Here is a 16,660-nt window from a genome sequence, read left to right on the forward strand (position 1 = left end):
GTGGCTTTCTTTTTCAAATTATGTGCTTTGCTTTTCTTTTTTTTTTTTAAGGTGGTTGTTAGCTGTAAATGGAGGCTTTCCTTTGCCTTTTCCTACTCTAATTGCAGCCTATCAGGGGAAGGAGGGGGGGGGGGGTTACTTTATTTGTTTATGCATGCTTTTTTTTTTTTTTTAATTCACTGCTATGTGCATAAAGTACCGGCAATTTCACCCCTCCCTTAGCTTTTTATAAGAAGAGATTTAACGGCCGGACCCCCCTCCAGCCCCCACTCCCCCCCCCCACTAGAACCCGCCGAATCAGTTCAAATACTGTAACGTTCCGGGGAGGGGGAGGGGTGCTCAGCAGCTTTGCCTTTACTTTTCGCATAGCAGAAGCGGGAAGGGGGAGGGCTTGATATATGTGGCCCTGAATAAAGAGTGGAGTTGGGAAAATTGAAGGGGGGAGACTTGGCGCATGGCAGCAGCTTTGAGCCGAGTGTATAAACAGGCGGTGAGAGCACAGCGCTTTTACAGTAACCCGCCTCCTCTTCCTCCTCCCGGGGGGGGGGGGGGAGGGGAGCGCTGCATGTGGCTCTGGAGTCACATCGCCCAACCTCCTTCCCTCTCCCCCCCCCTTCCCGGGAATAAAAAAATAAATGATCTGTTAAGAGTTGAAACAAGAGAGAGTAGCCTTTCAAGGAATGCAGCGCTTGCTCTTGGCTGCGCTCTGGCTGGAACGTGAATGTTAAGTAGCTGGAAATGTGCTGTGAACAAATCAGGTGTTTAAAAGGGAGAGAACTGGTTTGAGCCTGGCCCATTGTTGCTGTGCATTCGGGCGGGTTGTGTGCTAGTGGTTATTCAAAGGCCATAAGGTTTCTCTGGAGACCTGGGGAGGAGGGGAGGGGCTATTGTTGGGCCACAATTAAGGGTCAAATGAATTTCTACCTCTTGTGATGCAGACCTTCCCCCCTCTCCACTGCACAAAACTGCTTTCATTCATGCTTGGTTGATGACATGATTGTTCTGAAGTGTTTCTAAATGGCTTGCTCTTCTTGTCATCCTAAACAAGGAAAAAGTAATTGCAGTTACAGGTGAACTGATAATTCTGTGGCAGGGAGTTGTTGCCAAGCTGAACATAAAGCAGTCAGTTATGTGTTTTGCTACTCATGTACAAAGTCACACACTTTGATAGTTCCTAATGATTTTTTTTTTTTAACTCATATTAATATGTAAGATTCTATAACGCTTGGATGCAGTAGCGTTTTACACATATGACTGATTCTATGAGCATTTATTTATTGGCAATATTTTGAGTCTTTAGTATTATTCTATATACTGTACATTCTTAAAAATAGTAACCACACAAACACCTGTCCCAAGTAAATTTGTCATCTGTCAGGGGTGTCTGAGGATTAGATGTGCCATGGGGACCACAATTCTGGAGAGGAAGGAAAGACAGTGCTGGTGGTAACCCTTATCTAGTGGTGATTTTCTGCTAGGTCATGTCAGATCTCTGACCTAGAACTTATTTTGAGCTCTCCCCCCCCCCTCCCCTCTCTCCTTTCCATTATAACTGGAATGGAAGATTGAAGACTTCTGTTGTGGCCTTGATCTGGGACCTTTTTTCCGCTTTATTTTTGCAAATTACCAATATCTGTAATAATTAAAGAATGACACAGAGGGATCATTTTGGATTTCCCTCAGATTTGGTGAGAGTTTCCTAGTGCTGTCCAGGTTGGCATTTGGGATAGAGGGTCTAAAGAAGGGGATAATGGGAACTGAAAATAAGGTGTTTGAAGGTTTAATAAGTTTTAGCAGGCTGTAAATGTGAATTTGTAGTTTTATTTAGGTTATTTAGGAAAGTTTTATATCCTATGGTTGTTCCTATTAACTTACAATACAGCCATCATTTACTTTTGTTGCCAGCAGTCTTCAAATTGCAGTTCTTTAATCTGTTTTATCTTTCTAGATAAATTGCCCTAATCCTGTCTTCACAATAGCTGTGGTTAAAGAGTCAGAGCCATTTGATTGGATTCAGTGGCTCCTTGGAATGTGGGAGGTACTGCCCTTTTTACATCCCCCTTAGCCTTTTAATCTCCCAGCCAAATGTTCACATTCAACAATTTTGTTTAGCTGGCAATCTGTACATTTCAGTATCTCAATGGCTGCTGCCATGGCAACAGAGATTAGAGATTGGTGTGGTTACTTCAGGATCTTTTTGTTGTTGTTCTTTTCTCTCTTTAGATCAGGGATGTCCAACCTTTTGGCTTCCCTGGGCCACATTGGCCGAAAAAAATGTTTCTGGGGTCGCACAAATGCGCAAACACTGTAGCAAGACAGAGGAGGGAGCCGGCAAAACAGTAAACACCCGGGGGCAGCAGAGGAAAACACTGCATCGCCCTTGACCGGGGCCACACAAAATACTTCACGGGGCCACATGCAGCCCTCGGGCCGCAGGTTGGACACCCCTGCTTTAGATAGAAAAGATGGTGTGTAAAGTGAATGAATTGAGAGAGATTTTAGAATAACTTTTGAGTACACATTAAGTTTTGGTTCTTAGTTATTCCTAGATGATTGGTGGTAGCATTTTCCTTACATTTAGTGCTTATGATAGGAGCTGGTTCATTGAGGCTTTCTTCCTATAATGTGTGAGGGTGCGAGTGGGGGGAACTTAGGGCCCTTTTTAAAAAGTGCGGTAGCGATGCAGCCCATTCAATTCACACCAGGACTCGCTATTCTGGTTTTGTAAAAGGGGCCCTTAGTGAATCAAGTCATAAACAATATTAATAAAGATTCTGCTAATCTCTCAATGTACTCTTTCTAAAAGAATATATCTTTCAGCTAGTTCCTGCTTTCAGTTCCAACTGTTTCTTTACCTCCATTATGTGCATAGAATTAGTTATGTGTAGAATTAGTTGTATGTTGTGGTTGAAATTTTTAGTTTAAAACTTTGGTGCTGAAAAGTTTCAATAAAATTGTATCTAAACAATACATTATACATTTAGGGCTCCTTTTAGGAAGACGCGTTAGGGCCTTAACGCGCGGAATAGCGTGCGCTAGCCGCTACCACCTCCTCTTGAGCAGGCGGCAGTTTTTCGGCTAGCGCGCGCTAAAAACGCTAGCGCACCTTCGTAAAAGGAGCCCTTAGTGCAGAGCTAAAGATAATTCCTGAATTAGTAATACAAAACTGGTAGTTCATGTGTGCTAAAGAGCTTAAATATTAATTTGAGCACATAAAGATTGAATTGCCAAGGTCATTTAATTTTCTATACTAGATAGTTTTTTTGCATATTGAAAAAATACTTAGTAAGCGGTATGTAAGTGAATCAAAGTCAGCCCACTAAGAAGTGGCATGATAAACATTACAATACTAAAGACTATATAGATGAAATGTATTAAGAGAATCTACATGCCTATTTGCAGATGAATTAGTTTTCTAAAATTCATATCCTGTATGCGATCATATAGCAGAACTTTATTTGCTAGATAAATGAATGAGGTTTTTGATTAAAAAAAAAAAAGTCATAATATGCAGCCATTCGAAAGATTTGAATCAGAGACCCCTAGAGTGTATTGCAAATTTCTAGTTATGTATCTGTTTTTAAAGTTTTGGACAGATGTGCTTGATATGCCAATTTTACACTATCTCTTTTGTTTTGAAATCTGTTGGAACATATTCCCAAGAATTGTTTTTCACAGAAAGCATCCTTTATTTAATATCGGCTTTAGAGCTTTTTCATGTTGCTGTTAGTTTTCTTGTTGCAGAAAGTCTTGTAAAACATGGCAAATTAGATTTTATAAAGTCTAATTAAATCAGTGACTGTTCTATTTTCTTTTATAGAGAAACCACAAATATGCCATGAAAGTCTCCACTCCCTTAATGTGTGGATAAAGCTGGCACATAAAATTATTTGTCTTATATATAATTGTGCAAGCCATTTTTTGACACTACCAGAGATATCTTTGAATAAAGTCTGAACATGAAGTTTACTTGTTCATGTGAGAAGGGTCCTTTTGACTTATTATTATCAAGTGAAACATTAATATTGTTTAGATATAGTACTGAATGCCCTCTTTACAACAGGCCAGGAACTGGGATACATTTGACTGGTTATAGTGCAATTTAGACAGGCAAACAGGAGAACACCTCGCCTTAGAGTGTAGATGGACAACAAGAAGGCAAGGTAGGCTTTTTTTCAACTAAATAATCAAGTCTTTTCAAAAATAGGTAGTCCCAACAACAGGGGTGTCCAATGTCGGTCCTCGAGGGCCGCAGTCCAGACGGATTTTCAGGATTTCCCCAATGAATATGCATGAGATCTATTTGCATGCACTGCTTTCAATGCATATTCATTGGGGAAATCCTGAAAACCCGACTGGACTGCGGCCCTCGAGGACCGACATTGGACACCCCTGCCAAGGATCCCAATTTCGGCGTATAGTGTCCGCCTACCTCAGGGGACACTTGGCTGGTGGATACTAAGTCCAAACACGCTAGTGAAGATAATCTGAGGAAGGCGTACACTATACGCCGAAACTGGGATTCTTGTTGGGACTACCTATTTTTGAATAAAGACTTGATCATTTGGTTGAAAAGACGCCTACTTTGCCACCTTGTTGACTATAATGCAAATTAAACAGTAGGTAACCTGGCAGTACCTTAATCTGAAGATCAGTGCTATTAAGGCAAAAATGTATTTTTAAAAAATAATTGGATCTGAAATCAGTCATCCAGGTATTCTAAACAGCTCAGTCAAGGAGAGTTCATCTGAGGGCAGCTTACAGAGTTTTTGAGAAACAAGCTTTTGAGGACATGTGATCACGTCATCAGTAAATTGATTTCTATACCAGGTACCAGTAGCCTCTTTAGTCAATTTTTCTGCTAATGATCAACACAGCTATTCATCAGAATGCTTTTCTTAAAATCTGATATTTAATTACTTTTCTTGCAGGTGTTCCCTGTGTTTTCTGGAGGGCCTAATTTCTGCTTGCTATTTAGTCAATCTATGTGAAAATGAACCATCCATTTTATTGTCTTTTTTTCAGTTTTTAACCCTGCAGCAGGGAAATTCTAGGAACCTTGCACCTCTGCCTTATTTAAATATAAGATGGATTGTTTTTCCCATGTGACCTGATGGATAAAGGTCATTTTCTATAATTAGTTGTATTGTTGTTTGACAGCAAGCAGTTTTGAAAGCTGTTGAAAACATTGCTAATTATGGATATCTATTAAGCACAGCTAAGGATTCTTAATGTTTGTCTTGGAGTGTGACAGTGCTTTTTGAGTTGGATGAAGAGTTGCTGCCCTTTGGCCAATGAAAGCTTTCTGTAAGAACCTATTGACCTCAGAGTATGTATGACCAGTCTGTCTATTGAAAGTCCTGTGGGTGGCTAGTGTAGCATTGAAACCAAGTAGTTTTATATGGAGTTTTTAAGAGAAAGAGAATTCTCTACTGAGAACTGTTGGTTAGGATATTAGTAGTTTTGCTTTAATTAAGGTGAAACACATTCTTCATATTCTACTACTTCACTTCAGTATTGCTCTAAGTAGAGCTACATCAAGAATGTTTTTCAAATATAGGGATTTATAATTCTGTAAATGAAATGTATATTAAATATGCTAAGCAGGAATCTCCTGTAGCTACAGAGAGGTGTTTTCCTGTAAGCACAGAATTGTTCAGTAACCAGACTGAAGCGGCATAAAAAGAGCCATCTGTTCCTGTTTTCCACTCTTAAAATGAAATTTAGAAGATGAATATTGCTTGTAAAAAGAAAAAAGAAATACTTAAAGTTCCCTGACACTTTTTATATAAAATTATATTATTTAAAGCAGTTCATTGTTGCATATTTGAACAGTTTCTCTCAGTAGGAAAAATAAATGAGTCTGAATTCATTAAAAACAGGAAGAATCACGTGTTACCACAGATCCTCTTGCTATGTAAATTTCTAAGTGGAGGTCTTAGCACAATTGGCAGTGCTACTTCCAGATTTTGGATTTGTTCTTATTCATCACTTTTTGTCTTCCTTGGAAAATGGTTTCTGAACAATTTGTAGTAGGACATTAGACTCTGATCATTAATTATAATTTGAGAGAATTTCTAGTGGCAAAAAAGAAGAAACCCCCCCCAGCAATGCTTTTCTTTATTAACTGTCTCTTCATGGTACACACTATGTAGGTCTGGCAGCGCTATAGAAATAAGTAGTAGTAGTAATTTTCTCAGGTATCTCTGTGTGCAAATAAAAGAATTAGAAAAATCCTATCTTGATGCTTCTCAGTCTTCCAATGGATGATTTCTGAGCTAACCTTTATGTAACATACACTAAAGGCAATAAAGATTTTTCAGTTCAATCTCTAAACCCTGGATAGAACATCATCCTGCTTTTTGTTTGAAGTCTTTTATTGAGGCTAATGACTGGTCTTGTGCCACCCTGAGATAAATGACATTATCTCTGAGTGGACTGACAGGAAACAGACATGTTAATGGTAAAGCTGTAGGGAGGATCTGCCATTGTTCAAACAAAAGACTAGAGCAGACACCCATAGTTGAGATCATTAACACATAATAACTTACTGATTTTTCTTCTACATCATGATTATTTGGAAAACAACAAGTGCTTAAGGCCTAGATTCACTAACCTCCTTTTTCTGGACGATCCATGGCCGAATCTTCCTGAGTAATCGATCCATAACTCGTCCTCATGCAAATTACGTCGATCGGAGGCATGCCCCACACCGACCACACGGATCGCTGCAGAGCGATCCTGATGCATGCGCAGACCATCTTCTTTGCCTGTAGATGGTCAGTGCATGCGCTTGCTCTTCGTGGCATAAACTTTTTTTTTTTTTTGCAATTTTTTTTACCTTTTAACTTGTGAACCCGTAGTTTTAACCTGCATGTTTAAAGCAGGGTGGAACAGAACAGAACACGCCGTAGTGCAGCCCCGCTTTAAACCTGTGGGTTAAAACCACGGGCTTGCACTACAGGGAAGGGCAACAGAGAGCAGGAGAGTCGGGGTGGCAGAGAGCAGGGCAGTTTTGGGGGAAGTATGCTTGGGATTTCAGGGCTGCAGGGCAGAGAGGCAGAGAGCAGGATTGGGCAAGCAGAAAGGAGGAAAAATGAGAAGAGCATGTGAGAATTGAAGAGAAGATTGTGAGCATAAATGAAGTCAGGCAGCGGGAAGGGCTGGTGGTATTGCAGCGAGGTGGTTAGGCCGTCATTTTTTATTTCTTTTAATAGGATCCTTTGAACAGAGCTTCCAACCAACTCGCAGCTCTCAGGAGTCTTGTAAACCATCCTTCCCTGCAGTGCGAGCTGGGAGAGTCAGGGAGGCAGAGAGCAGTGCAGTTTTGGGGGAAGTATGGTTGGGATTTCAGGGCAGAGAGGCAGAGAGCAGGGTAGTTTTACTTTGGGGGAAGTCTTCAGGGCTGGGATTTCAGGGCGGCAAAGAGCAGGACAGTCGGCAAAGACGTGAGTGACTGGTCCTCAGCAGTCGCTTCTTTTTTGATCAGCCAGCCCAATCGGTGTTCCTTTTTATTTTAAGTGAATCGCTGCCTTCCTGCTTTGCATGCCATTTCCCCTCATTTGCATGCGCGGATCGGATTGGGAGGAAGGTTAGTGAATCGTGTCGAGGTCGCAAAGTGATTACAAACTGGTCGGGACACGATCGGTGGGCCTAATTAGCCCTAAGTCCTTAAAATGAAATATCTAATTGTGCCACATAATTAAAATTGATGTGGCTTTTGTTGCCATATATTACTTCTATGGGATTTTTTTTTCTTTAAAATAATCCCCTCCTCCAACAAAACTAAACAGCAACAGATCTGAAGTACATTATTGCTTTTGGCTTATCTTCTGTTCTGTGAGCTCTCTCTAGCAGTTTAAAGATTGGTTACATTTATAAACCCAATACTAGAAACCAATCATCAAAATGTTCTGCAAGGCAAGTGCATTTTTTTCTTTCTCTGCATTTGTTCCCATGGGGAGGGGGAGAGGAGTGTGGATTTCCTGTTCAGAAATAGGAAACCAGTCATAGACTGTTTAGATTTCATGTGGATGATGAAATAGTACAATACCAATACAGATTTCACAAAGAGAAAGTCATGAAGCAAATTAATTGTTATCAGTTTGTGTTCCCTCTTGTCCTGCTGCATACAGTTTCTGGAGATGTCTGTCAAGTGACATAATTTGAGGTTGAGGGGTGGTAGATTCAGGGGCAATGTTAGGAAATTCTACTTTACGGAGAGGGTGGTGGATGCCTGGAATGCGCTCCCGAGAGAGGTGGTGGAGAGTAAAACTGTGACTGAGTTCAAAGAAGCGTGGGATGAACACAGAAGATTTAGAATCAGAAAATAATATTAAAGATTGAACTAGGCCAGTTACTGGGCAGACTTGTACGGTCTGTGTCTGTGTATGGCCGTTTGGAGGAGGATGGGCAGGGGAGGGCTTCAATGGCTGGGAGGGTGTAGATGGGCTGGAGTAAGTCTTAACAGAGATTTCGGCAGTTGGAACCCAAGCACAGTACCGGGTAAAGCTTTGGATTCTCGCCCAGAAATAGCTAAGAAGAAAAAAAAAAAAAAATTTTTAAATTGAATCAGGTTGGGCAGACTGGATGGACCATTCGGGTCTTTATCTGCCGTCATCTACTATGTATGTTACTATGTAAGTGGGAGTGTCAGTTTATTCTGTGCTTAAAATCTGATAATCATAATATAAGCTCTACATTCTAATTTTAGGATGCTATAACGTGCTGCCAAGCATCTGCAACATACTTCTGGATTTTTTTTGTAAGGGGCATTCTATAAATGGCGCTCAGAAGTCAGCATCGGAAAAATTTGTCTCTAAGCAGTATTCTGTAAAGGGAATTCCGAGATTGCTTAGAGCTTATTCTTGCATCAAAGGTTGAGCACCAGTATTTATGTCAGCTGAAACCTGACGTAAATGCCGGAACTGGCCAGAAATACACATTTGAATCAAACAGAGAAATCTTTCTTTTAAAGGCCTTCAGAAGCATCACTCAGTCTAATAACTGCTTTTTACCATTAGTTTCCTCATTGACCAAATTTGTTGTTCATTCCACACCATTTATATTTGTAATTTACAACTTGATAATAAAATAATGACACTTATCTTAAACTGAAATTCAGATCCACTACTGACGTTCATTTATCGCAAAAACTGCTTGAGGGCATGGTCTTCTAAAAGACAAAAAATTACTTTCAGAGAAAAAGAAAACCTCCCACTGCTTTCAAACTCACAAACATCCTTTTTGAGTAAAATATCAAAAAATCAACTCACATAATCATTCTATCATTTCTTCCATATCTTATGAGCTCTGCAAATGACCATTCAATGTTACAGCCTTTGCTAAAACCAGCTACTTACTGATGTTACAGCAAATGTGGCACTCACTGATTGGATGTCTCTAATGTAACTGATCCTATCTAATTCTGCATTCAGTCCCATGAGTTTGAGTTTGTAATTCAAAAATCCATCATTGTTCTTTATAATTTAATAGCACTTCAATATCGCCACCCTCTCACTCTACAATAATTTCTTCCAAAATATGCATTCAAAGTTTAACAAAGCATGTCCAGTTTTCTCTCAATGAGATACCAAAGGTGCTAGTGGTGTCTGATTCTTTTTGGGAGTTGGGAGAGGGTTTAAAACCTTTTGTAAAGACTAGCTTTTTCAGAAGTATTGCCTATTTATGGAAAGGGAGAGGAAAGAGTACAAAATACAGAGAACTTCAATAGGTGTCTCAAATCATCAAATCTAGAAGGCTTTAGATATATAAGATGATGGTGTAATTCATGGAAACACAAGAAACTATATAGCAGGAAAATAATTCTTGCTGAGAAATTCAGGCAGTATGTTTCTAGGCATTTAAACTAGAAGGTGGGTGTGGTGTATATATGCAGAACAATTTTGGTGGCCGCCCCCAGCAAAAAACAAGACGCGAAGGTAGTAAAGATAGCAATGTAAACAATAATCATAGCAAATCACTACTTAGCAATGCAACAGGAAGTGAAATTAAACAAAATATAGAATAAATGAAATTACTGCTGAAAAATAGCTGGAAAGCAATGACCACAGATGCTCACAATCTAAGCAACAAAGTTCATGATTTGCAAGCCCTGTTGTTAGGAGGCAGACTTGGATATTGTTGCTATCACAGAGACATGGTTTAATGATGTGGGATGCAAACATAGCAGGCTATAATCTTTTTAAGAAGGACAGAGATGGGCAAAAAGGTGGAGTCGCCGCTCTCTATGTAAAGACCAATATCTAAATGACTGAAATGCAGGGGAACTGGGGAAAGGAAGAAGTGATATGGTTCGCTCTGAAAAGAGAAGATGGATCTTCTATCTATGTGGGTGTTGTCTACAGACATCCAGCTCAGTTGTAGCAAACTGATAAAAGATCTGGTTGCAGATATCCAAAAGTTGGGAAAGAAAAGGAAGGAGCTGTTGAGTGATCTCAACCTGCCAGTTGCAGACTGGAAAGATCCATCAGCTGAGTTGGAAAGAAGTAGAAAGATCATGGTTGTCTTTCAAGGGGCTCTGCTCAGAGAAATGGTGATGGAACCCATGAGGAAAAAAGGGGAGAGTGTCTCTAATGTCCAAGTGGGTACCCACTTGGGAAGTAGCGATCATCAAATGGTTTGGTTTGATATAACAGCTAAAGTGGAGGGTGGCTACACAAAACTCAGTCCTAGATTTCAAACATTTGGATTTGGGGGTGTACCTGAAGAAAGAGCTGATAGGATGAGAGGACATAAGAGAAATGGAAAATAGTTTTCCAAACTGAAAGGAGCAATAAAAATGGCCATCAATCTTTATGTGAGGAAAATAAACAAAAACAAGTGAAAAAGGAAATCAATATGGTTCTCCAAGCTATTTGTGGAGAAAATAAGGCAAACAGTTAGCGTTCCTGAAATATATATAAAAAAAAAAAAAATCAAGAAGAGGAGTACAGAAAGGATTAGCATATAAAACTAAAAGTGCAAGCGGAAGATCAAATGGCTAGGGAGACAAAAATTTGTTCAGGTATATTAATGAAAGGAGGAAAACAAAAATGGAATTGCAAACCTGAAAGAAGCTATGGATCACTATGTAAAAGCAAACATGATAAACAAATACTTCTGTGTTCACAGAAGAAAACTCTGGAGAAGGACTGCGATTGGCTAGCAAAGTTACACATGAGAAGGGAGTGGATACTGTGCCATTCATGGAAGAAAGTGTTTATGAACAACTTGAAAAATTAAAGGTGGACAAAGCAATGGAACCGGATGGGATCCATCCCAGGAAACTGAAGGAGCTCAGAGAGGTTCTGGCGGACCCTCTTAAAGATCTGTTCAGTAAATCCTTGGAGATGGGAGAGGTTCTATGGGATTGGAGAAGAATGGATGTGTTCCCTCTTCACAAAAGTGGTCGGAGAGATGAAGTGGGAAACCACAGGCTGGAAAAATAATGGAAGCGTTGCTGTTTGTAAAGGAGAGTGAATTTCCTAGAATCTAATGAGTTGTAAGATCCAAGGAAACATGTTTTTCCTAAAGGTAAATTGTGCCAAACAAATCTGATTGATTTCTTTGACTGGGTGACCAGAGAATTGGATAGAGATAAGGCTAGATGTAATTTACTTAGATTTCAACAAAGCCTTTGACAAGGTTCCTCATAGGAGGCTCCTGAATAGACAGGCAGAATGTAAGACCCAAAGTGGTGAACTGGATTAGAAACTGGTTGATAGACAGAAGGTGGTGATTAATGGAATTTGCTCAGAGGAAGGAAGGGTGAATAGTGGAGTGCCGCAGGAATTGGTGCTGGGGCCATTTCTGCTCAATATATTTGTGAGTGACATTGCCGAAGGGTTAGAAGTTAAGGTTTGCCTTTTTGTGAATGATACAATGATTTGTAAGAGTGGACACCCCAGAGGGAATGGAAAACATTAAAAAGGATCTGCAAAAATTGGAAAAATGGTCTAATTCAGGGGTGTCCAACCTACGGCCCTGTGAAGTATTTTGTGCGGCCCCGGTCGAGGGCGATGCAGTGTTTTCCTCTGCTGCCCCCGGGTGTTTACCATCTTGCCGGCTCCCTTTTGTGTCTTGCTGCAGCGTTTGAAAGTTTGTACGGCCCCAGAAACATTTTTTTCGGCCAATGCGGCCCAGTGAAGCCAAAAGATTGGACAACCCTGATTTAATGTCTGCATGTGCTAGGAGGTAAGTATGCACTGAAGGAGAGAGAAGTCTTGGGGTGATAGTGTTCGAGGATCTGAATGCAAAGAAATAGTGTGGCAAGGTGGTGGCTATAGCCAGAAGGATGCTAGGCTATAGAGAGAGAGAGGCATAATTAGTAGAAGAAAGGAGGTGTTTATGCCCCTATACAGGTCATTGGTGAGGCCCCACTTGGAGTATTGTGTTCAGTTTTGGAGACTGTATCTCGTAAGAATCCTTGAAGTGGTCCAGCGAAAGGTGACAAATATGGTATGGGGTTTGAGCCAAAAGGTGTACAAGGACAGACTGGAAGACCTGAATGTGTATACTCTAGAGGACAGGAGGGACAGGGGAGATATGATACAGACGTTAAAATGCTTAAAAAGTATTAATACAGAAACAAATCTTTTCCAGAGAAGGGAAAGTGGTAAAACTGGAGGTCATAAATTAAGGTTGTGGGGTGGTAGGCTTAGGAGTAAATATTAGGACATTCTTATTCACGGAAAGGGTGTTTAAACATAGAAACATGATGACAAATAAAGGCCAAATGACCCATCCAGTCTGCCCATCCATAGTAACCATTATTTCTTCCTCTCTCTAAGAGATCCCATGTGCCTATCCCAGGGTTTCTTGAAATCAGACACAGTCTCAGTCTCTACCACCTCTACCGGGAGACTATTCCACGCATCTATTACCCTTTCTGTAAAAAAGTATTTCCTTAGATTACTCTTCAGCCTATCTCTTTTTAACTTCATCCTATGCCCTCATTCCAGAGCTTCCTTTCAAATGAAAGAGACTCAACTCATGCACATTTACGCCACGTAAATATTTAAATGTCTTTATCATATCTTCCCTCTCCCGCCTGTCCTTTAAAGTATACATATTGAGATCTTTAAGTCTGTTCCCATACGCCTTATGACGAAGATCACACACTATTTTAGTAGCCTTCCTGTGGACCAACTCCATCCTTTTTTAAAAAATATCTTTTTGAAGGTGCGGTCTCCAGAATTGTACACAATATTCTAAATGAGGTTTCACCAGCGTCTTATACAGGGGCATCAATACCTCCTTTTTCCTACTGGCCATACTTCTTCCTGTGCATCCTTGCATCCTTCTAGCTTTCAACCTGTTTGGCTACTTTAAGATCATCATATACAATCACACCCAAGTCCCGCTCTTCACATAAGTTCTTCACCCCCTGAACAGTACCGTTCCTTTGGGTTTATGCAGCCCAAATGTACGACCTTGCATTCTTTATCATTAAAATTTAGCTGCCAAATTTCAGACCATTCTTCAAGCTTCTTTAGGTCTTTCTTCATGTTAGTCACACTATCCGTGATGTCTACTTTATTGAGATTTTGGTATCATCCACAAAGAGGCAAATCTTACCTGACAGCCCTTCATCACTATTGCTTATAAAAATGTTAAAAAGAACAGGCCCAAGAACAGAACCTTGAGGCATACCACTAGTAACATTTACCCTTTCCTCAGAGTGATCTTCATTAACCACTACACTATGTTGTTTTCCACTCAACCAGTTTCTGACTCAGCCCATCACTTGGGGGCCATCCCGAAAGCACTCAGTTTATTCATTAGACGTCTGTGTGGAACACTGTCGAAAGCTTTGCTAAAACCTAAATGTACCACATCCGGCGCATTCCCTCTATCCAATTCTCTGGTCACCCAGTCAAAGAAATTGATCAGATTTGTCTGACAAGACCACCTACCTCTAGTAAATTCATGTTGCCTTCGGTCCTGTAATCCACCAGATTCCAGAAACTTCACCATTCTGATGGCTGGAGGTGGTGGAAAAGAAAACTGTGATGGGATTCCTAAAGTATGGGATAAGCAAGGAGGATCTTTAATCCGAAAATGAAGGGTATAATTGAAGAACTAAAGCCTGTACTGAAGTACTAAGGCCAGTACTGGGCAGACTTGCACGGTTTGTGTCCCATATATGGCTATTCGGCTTAGAATGGGTTGAGGAGGGCTTTGACGGGAACTCCAGTAATTTGGGATGGTTTAGATAAGCTGGTGTGAGCTTCGATGGCAAATCCAGTAGTTGGAACCTAAGCACAGTACTGGATGGTCTGTGACCCAGAAATATTCATGAAGAAAGACAATTGAACTTAATCATGAATTTGTAATATGTGTACCTATTGGGCAGACTGGATGGACCATTCAGGTCTTTTATTTGCTGTCATTTACTAAGTTGCTATGTAGATCCACTGCTTAGTATCTTCATTGCATGCCCCCTGGTCCTAATATTTTTGGAAAGAGTAAAGAAGCAATTTACATCTACCCTTTTCACTCCACTCTGTATGTTATAGACCTCTTATATCACCCCTGAGCCATCTCTTCTCCAGGCTGAAGAGTCTTAGCCAATTTAGTCTTTCCTAATAGGGAAGTTGTTCCATCCCTTTTTAGCATTTTTTTATCGCCCTTCTCCGTACCTTTTCTAATTCTGCTATATGTTTTTTGAGATACGACAACAGAATTGCGGTCGTACCGTAGAGCTATACAAAGGCATTATAACATTTTTATCTTTGTTTTTTATCTTTGCACAGCAAAAAATGGACACTATATGAGTAATTGCAAAAGCAATGTATAAAATGGACACTTTATATTAAAACATTGAAGACATTGCTTTTTAGAAAATTTCATTAGAAAGAGAACAGTAAAAAATGGACATTTTATATTAAAAGGACACTTAACATTGAAACTAACTAGAGAAGAGGAGGTTTTTCTGCATATAAAGTTTCTCCCTGAGCAATAACCTATCCACATAAATAAGTTGTGTTGGGTTGGAGTCTGAGGCTTTTTCTCCTCTTCCAAAAGTTGGTTTGTATACAACACATGTAAGCTAGTTTGTTGGAAACCATTTCTTAGAACCTAAGATTTTGAAAAAAAGGGGAGGTTGGGTTTGTTGTGAACCTCACTATTTACCATTCTCCATTGAGAATATTGGCCATTTAAACCTATTCTCTATTTTCTATCTTTCAACCCGTTTTTAATCCATAATAGGACATTACCTCTTACCCCATGACTTTCTAATTTTCTCAGAAGTCTTTCATGAGGTATTTTGTCCAATTTGAAAATCCAAATACTCAATATCAACTGTATGTCCTGGTGGGCCGGAACAGGATTCAGGATCCCTCCCGTCTCCTGTCCCGGCTGACTCTGACAATTTATTTACCTCCCTCCTGCCTCCCTCCGTGTACCTTTTTGAATACCTGGTGGTCCAATGGTGTACTGGGTAGGAGCAAGCTATCTGCGTTCCTGCCCCATGCTGAGCCCCTCTGAATGGATTCCTTGAGTTTTTGCAGCCCAGCGGTGTACCAGGCATGAGCAAACTTTTTGCACTCCTGCCCGGCGCTGAGCTGCTTGCTGAATAGCTGCCACCAGTTCTCGCAAGATTCGGCCCTAAAGTTATTTGTGGGTTTTTTTTGTATTTGCAGGTCAACTTTGCTCCTAACCCCCATGAATATGGAGGGGGTTGTGTAGAGAACTAGTGTTGCAATATCAAACTAAATCACATGATGATAGGTTGGTTGCTGTATTTCTTTTTTCATCCAACAATTCTAAATTGAAAAATATTTGATAGATTTGGTCCATCTTGTCTATTTATGATGAATTTTATAGCCCCTCCAATTTTTGTATATCGTAGGGGGAAAACTGCTGGGGAAATACTAACTTATCAACAGCTGGATTGTATTCCAGAAATTAGGTTGGCCATGTTAAATTTGGAAATTGTCAATGGTGTGAATATACCGTTGAAGGACAGCCCTGGTATGTTTCATCTGTGAACTACACAATTTTTTTCAAGAACAAATATATCATGTTTTATCAAAAGGTGTAATTTTATGCTATAGAATGTTCATGCAACAAATTATATATTGGTAGGTCCATGCGATCTATAAGGACACAGTTAAATGAGCATAAATCTAGATTAAAGAATCAGACACCACTAGTACCTTTGGTATCTCATTGGGAGCAAACTGGACATGCTTTGTTAGACTTTAAATGGCATATTTTGGAAGAAATTATTGTAGAGTGGGAGGGTGGTGATATTGAAGTGTTATTCAATTATAAAGAACAACGATGGCTTTTTGAATTGCAAACTCTAGAACCCATGGGATTGAATGCAGAATTAGATAGGATCAGTTACATTAGAGACATCCAATCAGCGAGTGCTAGGTTTGCTGTGACATCAGTAAGTACAGGGAAGGATTAACCAATAGGCCCAGTAGGCACGTGCCTAGGGCCCAAAATGATCAGAGGGGCCCAATGAAGGAGGGCATCAACATTTTTTTTCCAAACGGCAATGGGACCCTCCAGCATATGTCGGCAATGCGGCCCCCCCCCCTGATTGGTAACACGGTCCCCCCCGATTGGCAATGCGGGCCCCCCCCCGATCAGCAATGCGGCCCCTCCATCGAAGGAAAGTAAGACAAGCAAGCAACACGGGTAA

General features: G+C 40.3%; 1 protein-coding gene across 5 annotated transcripts in view; it reads left to right on the forward strand.

Moving 5' to 3' along the window:
- Positions 1–16,660, forward strand: part of ZNF608 (zinc finger protein 608) — a 195,642-nt gene that overhangs the window by 4,039 nt on the left and 174,943 nt on the right. Inside the window, exon 1 of one of the 5 annotated variants that reach the window (XM_033928995.1) lies at positions 440–490. The exons of the other annotated variants lie outside the window; for them this stretch is intronic. Coding sequence (XP_033784886.1) covers positions 455–490 — 36 coding nt within the window. The 5' untranslated portion in view covers positions 440–454. Of the gene's footprint in view, positions 1–439; positions 491–16,660 lie in introns of those variants that run through there. 5 annotated transcript variants of the gene reach the window in all.

The sequence above is a fragment of the Geotrypetes seraphini genome, chromosome 1 (assembly GCF_902459505.1).
Source record: "Geotrypetes seraphini chromosome 1, aGeoSer1.1, whole genome shotgun sequence".
Classification (NCBI taxonomy): Eukaryota; Metazoa; Chordata; class Amphibia; order Gymnophiona; family Dermophiidae; genus Geotrypetes; species Geotrypetes seraphini.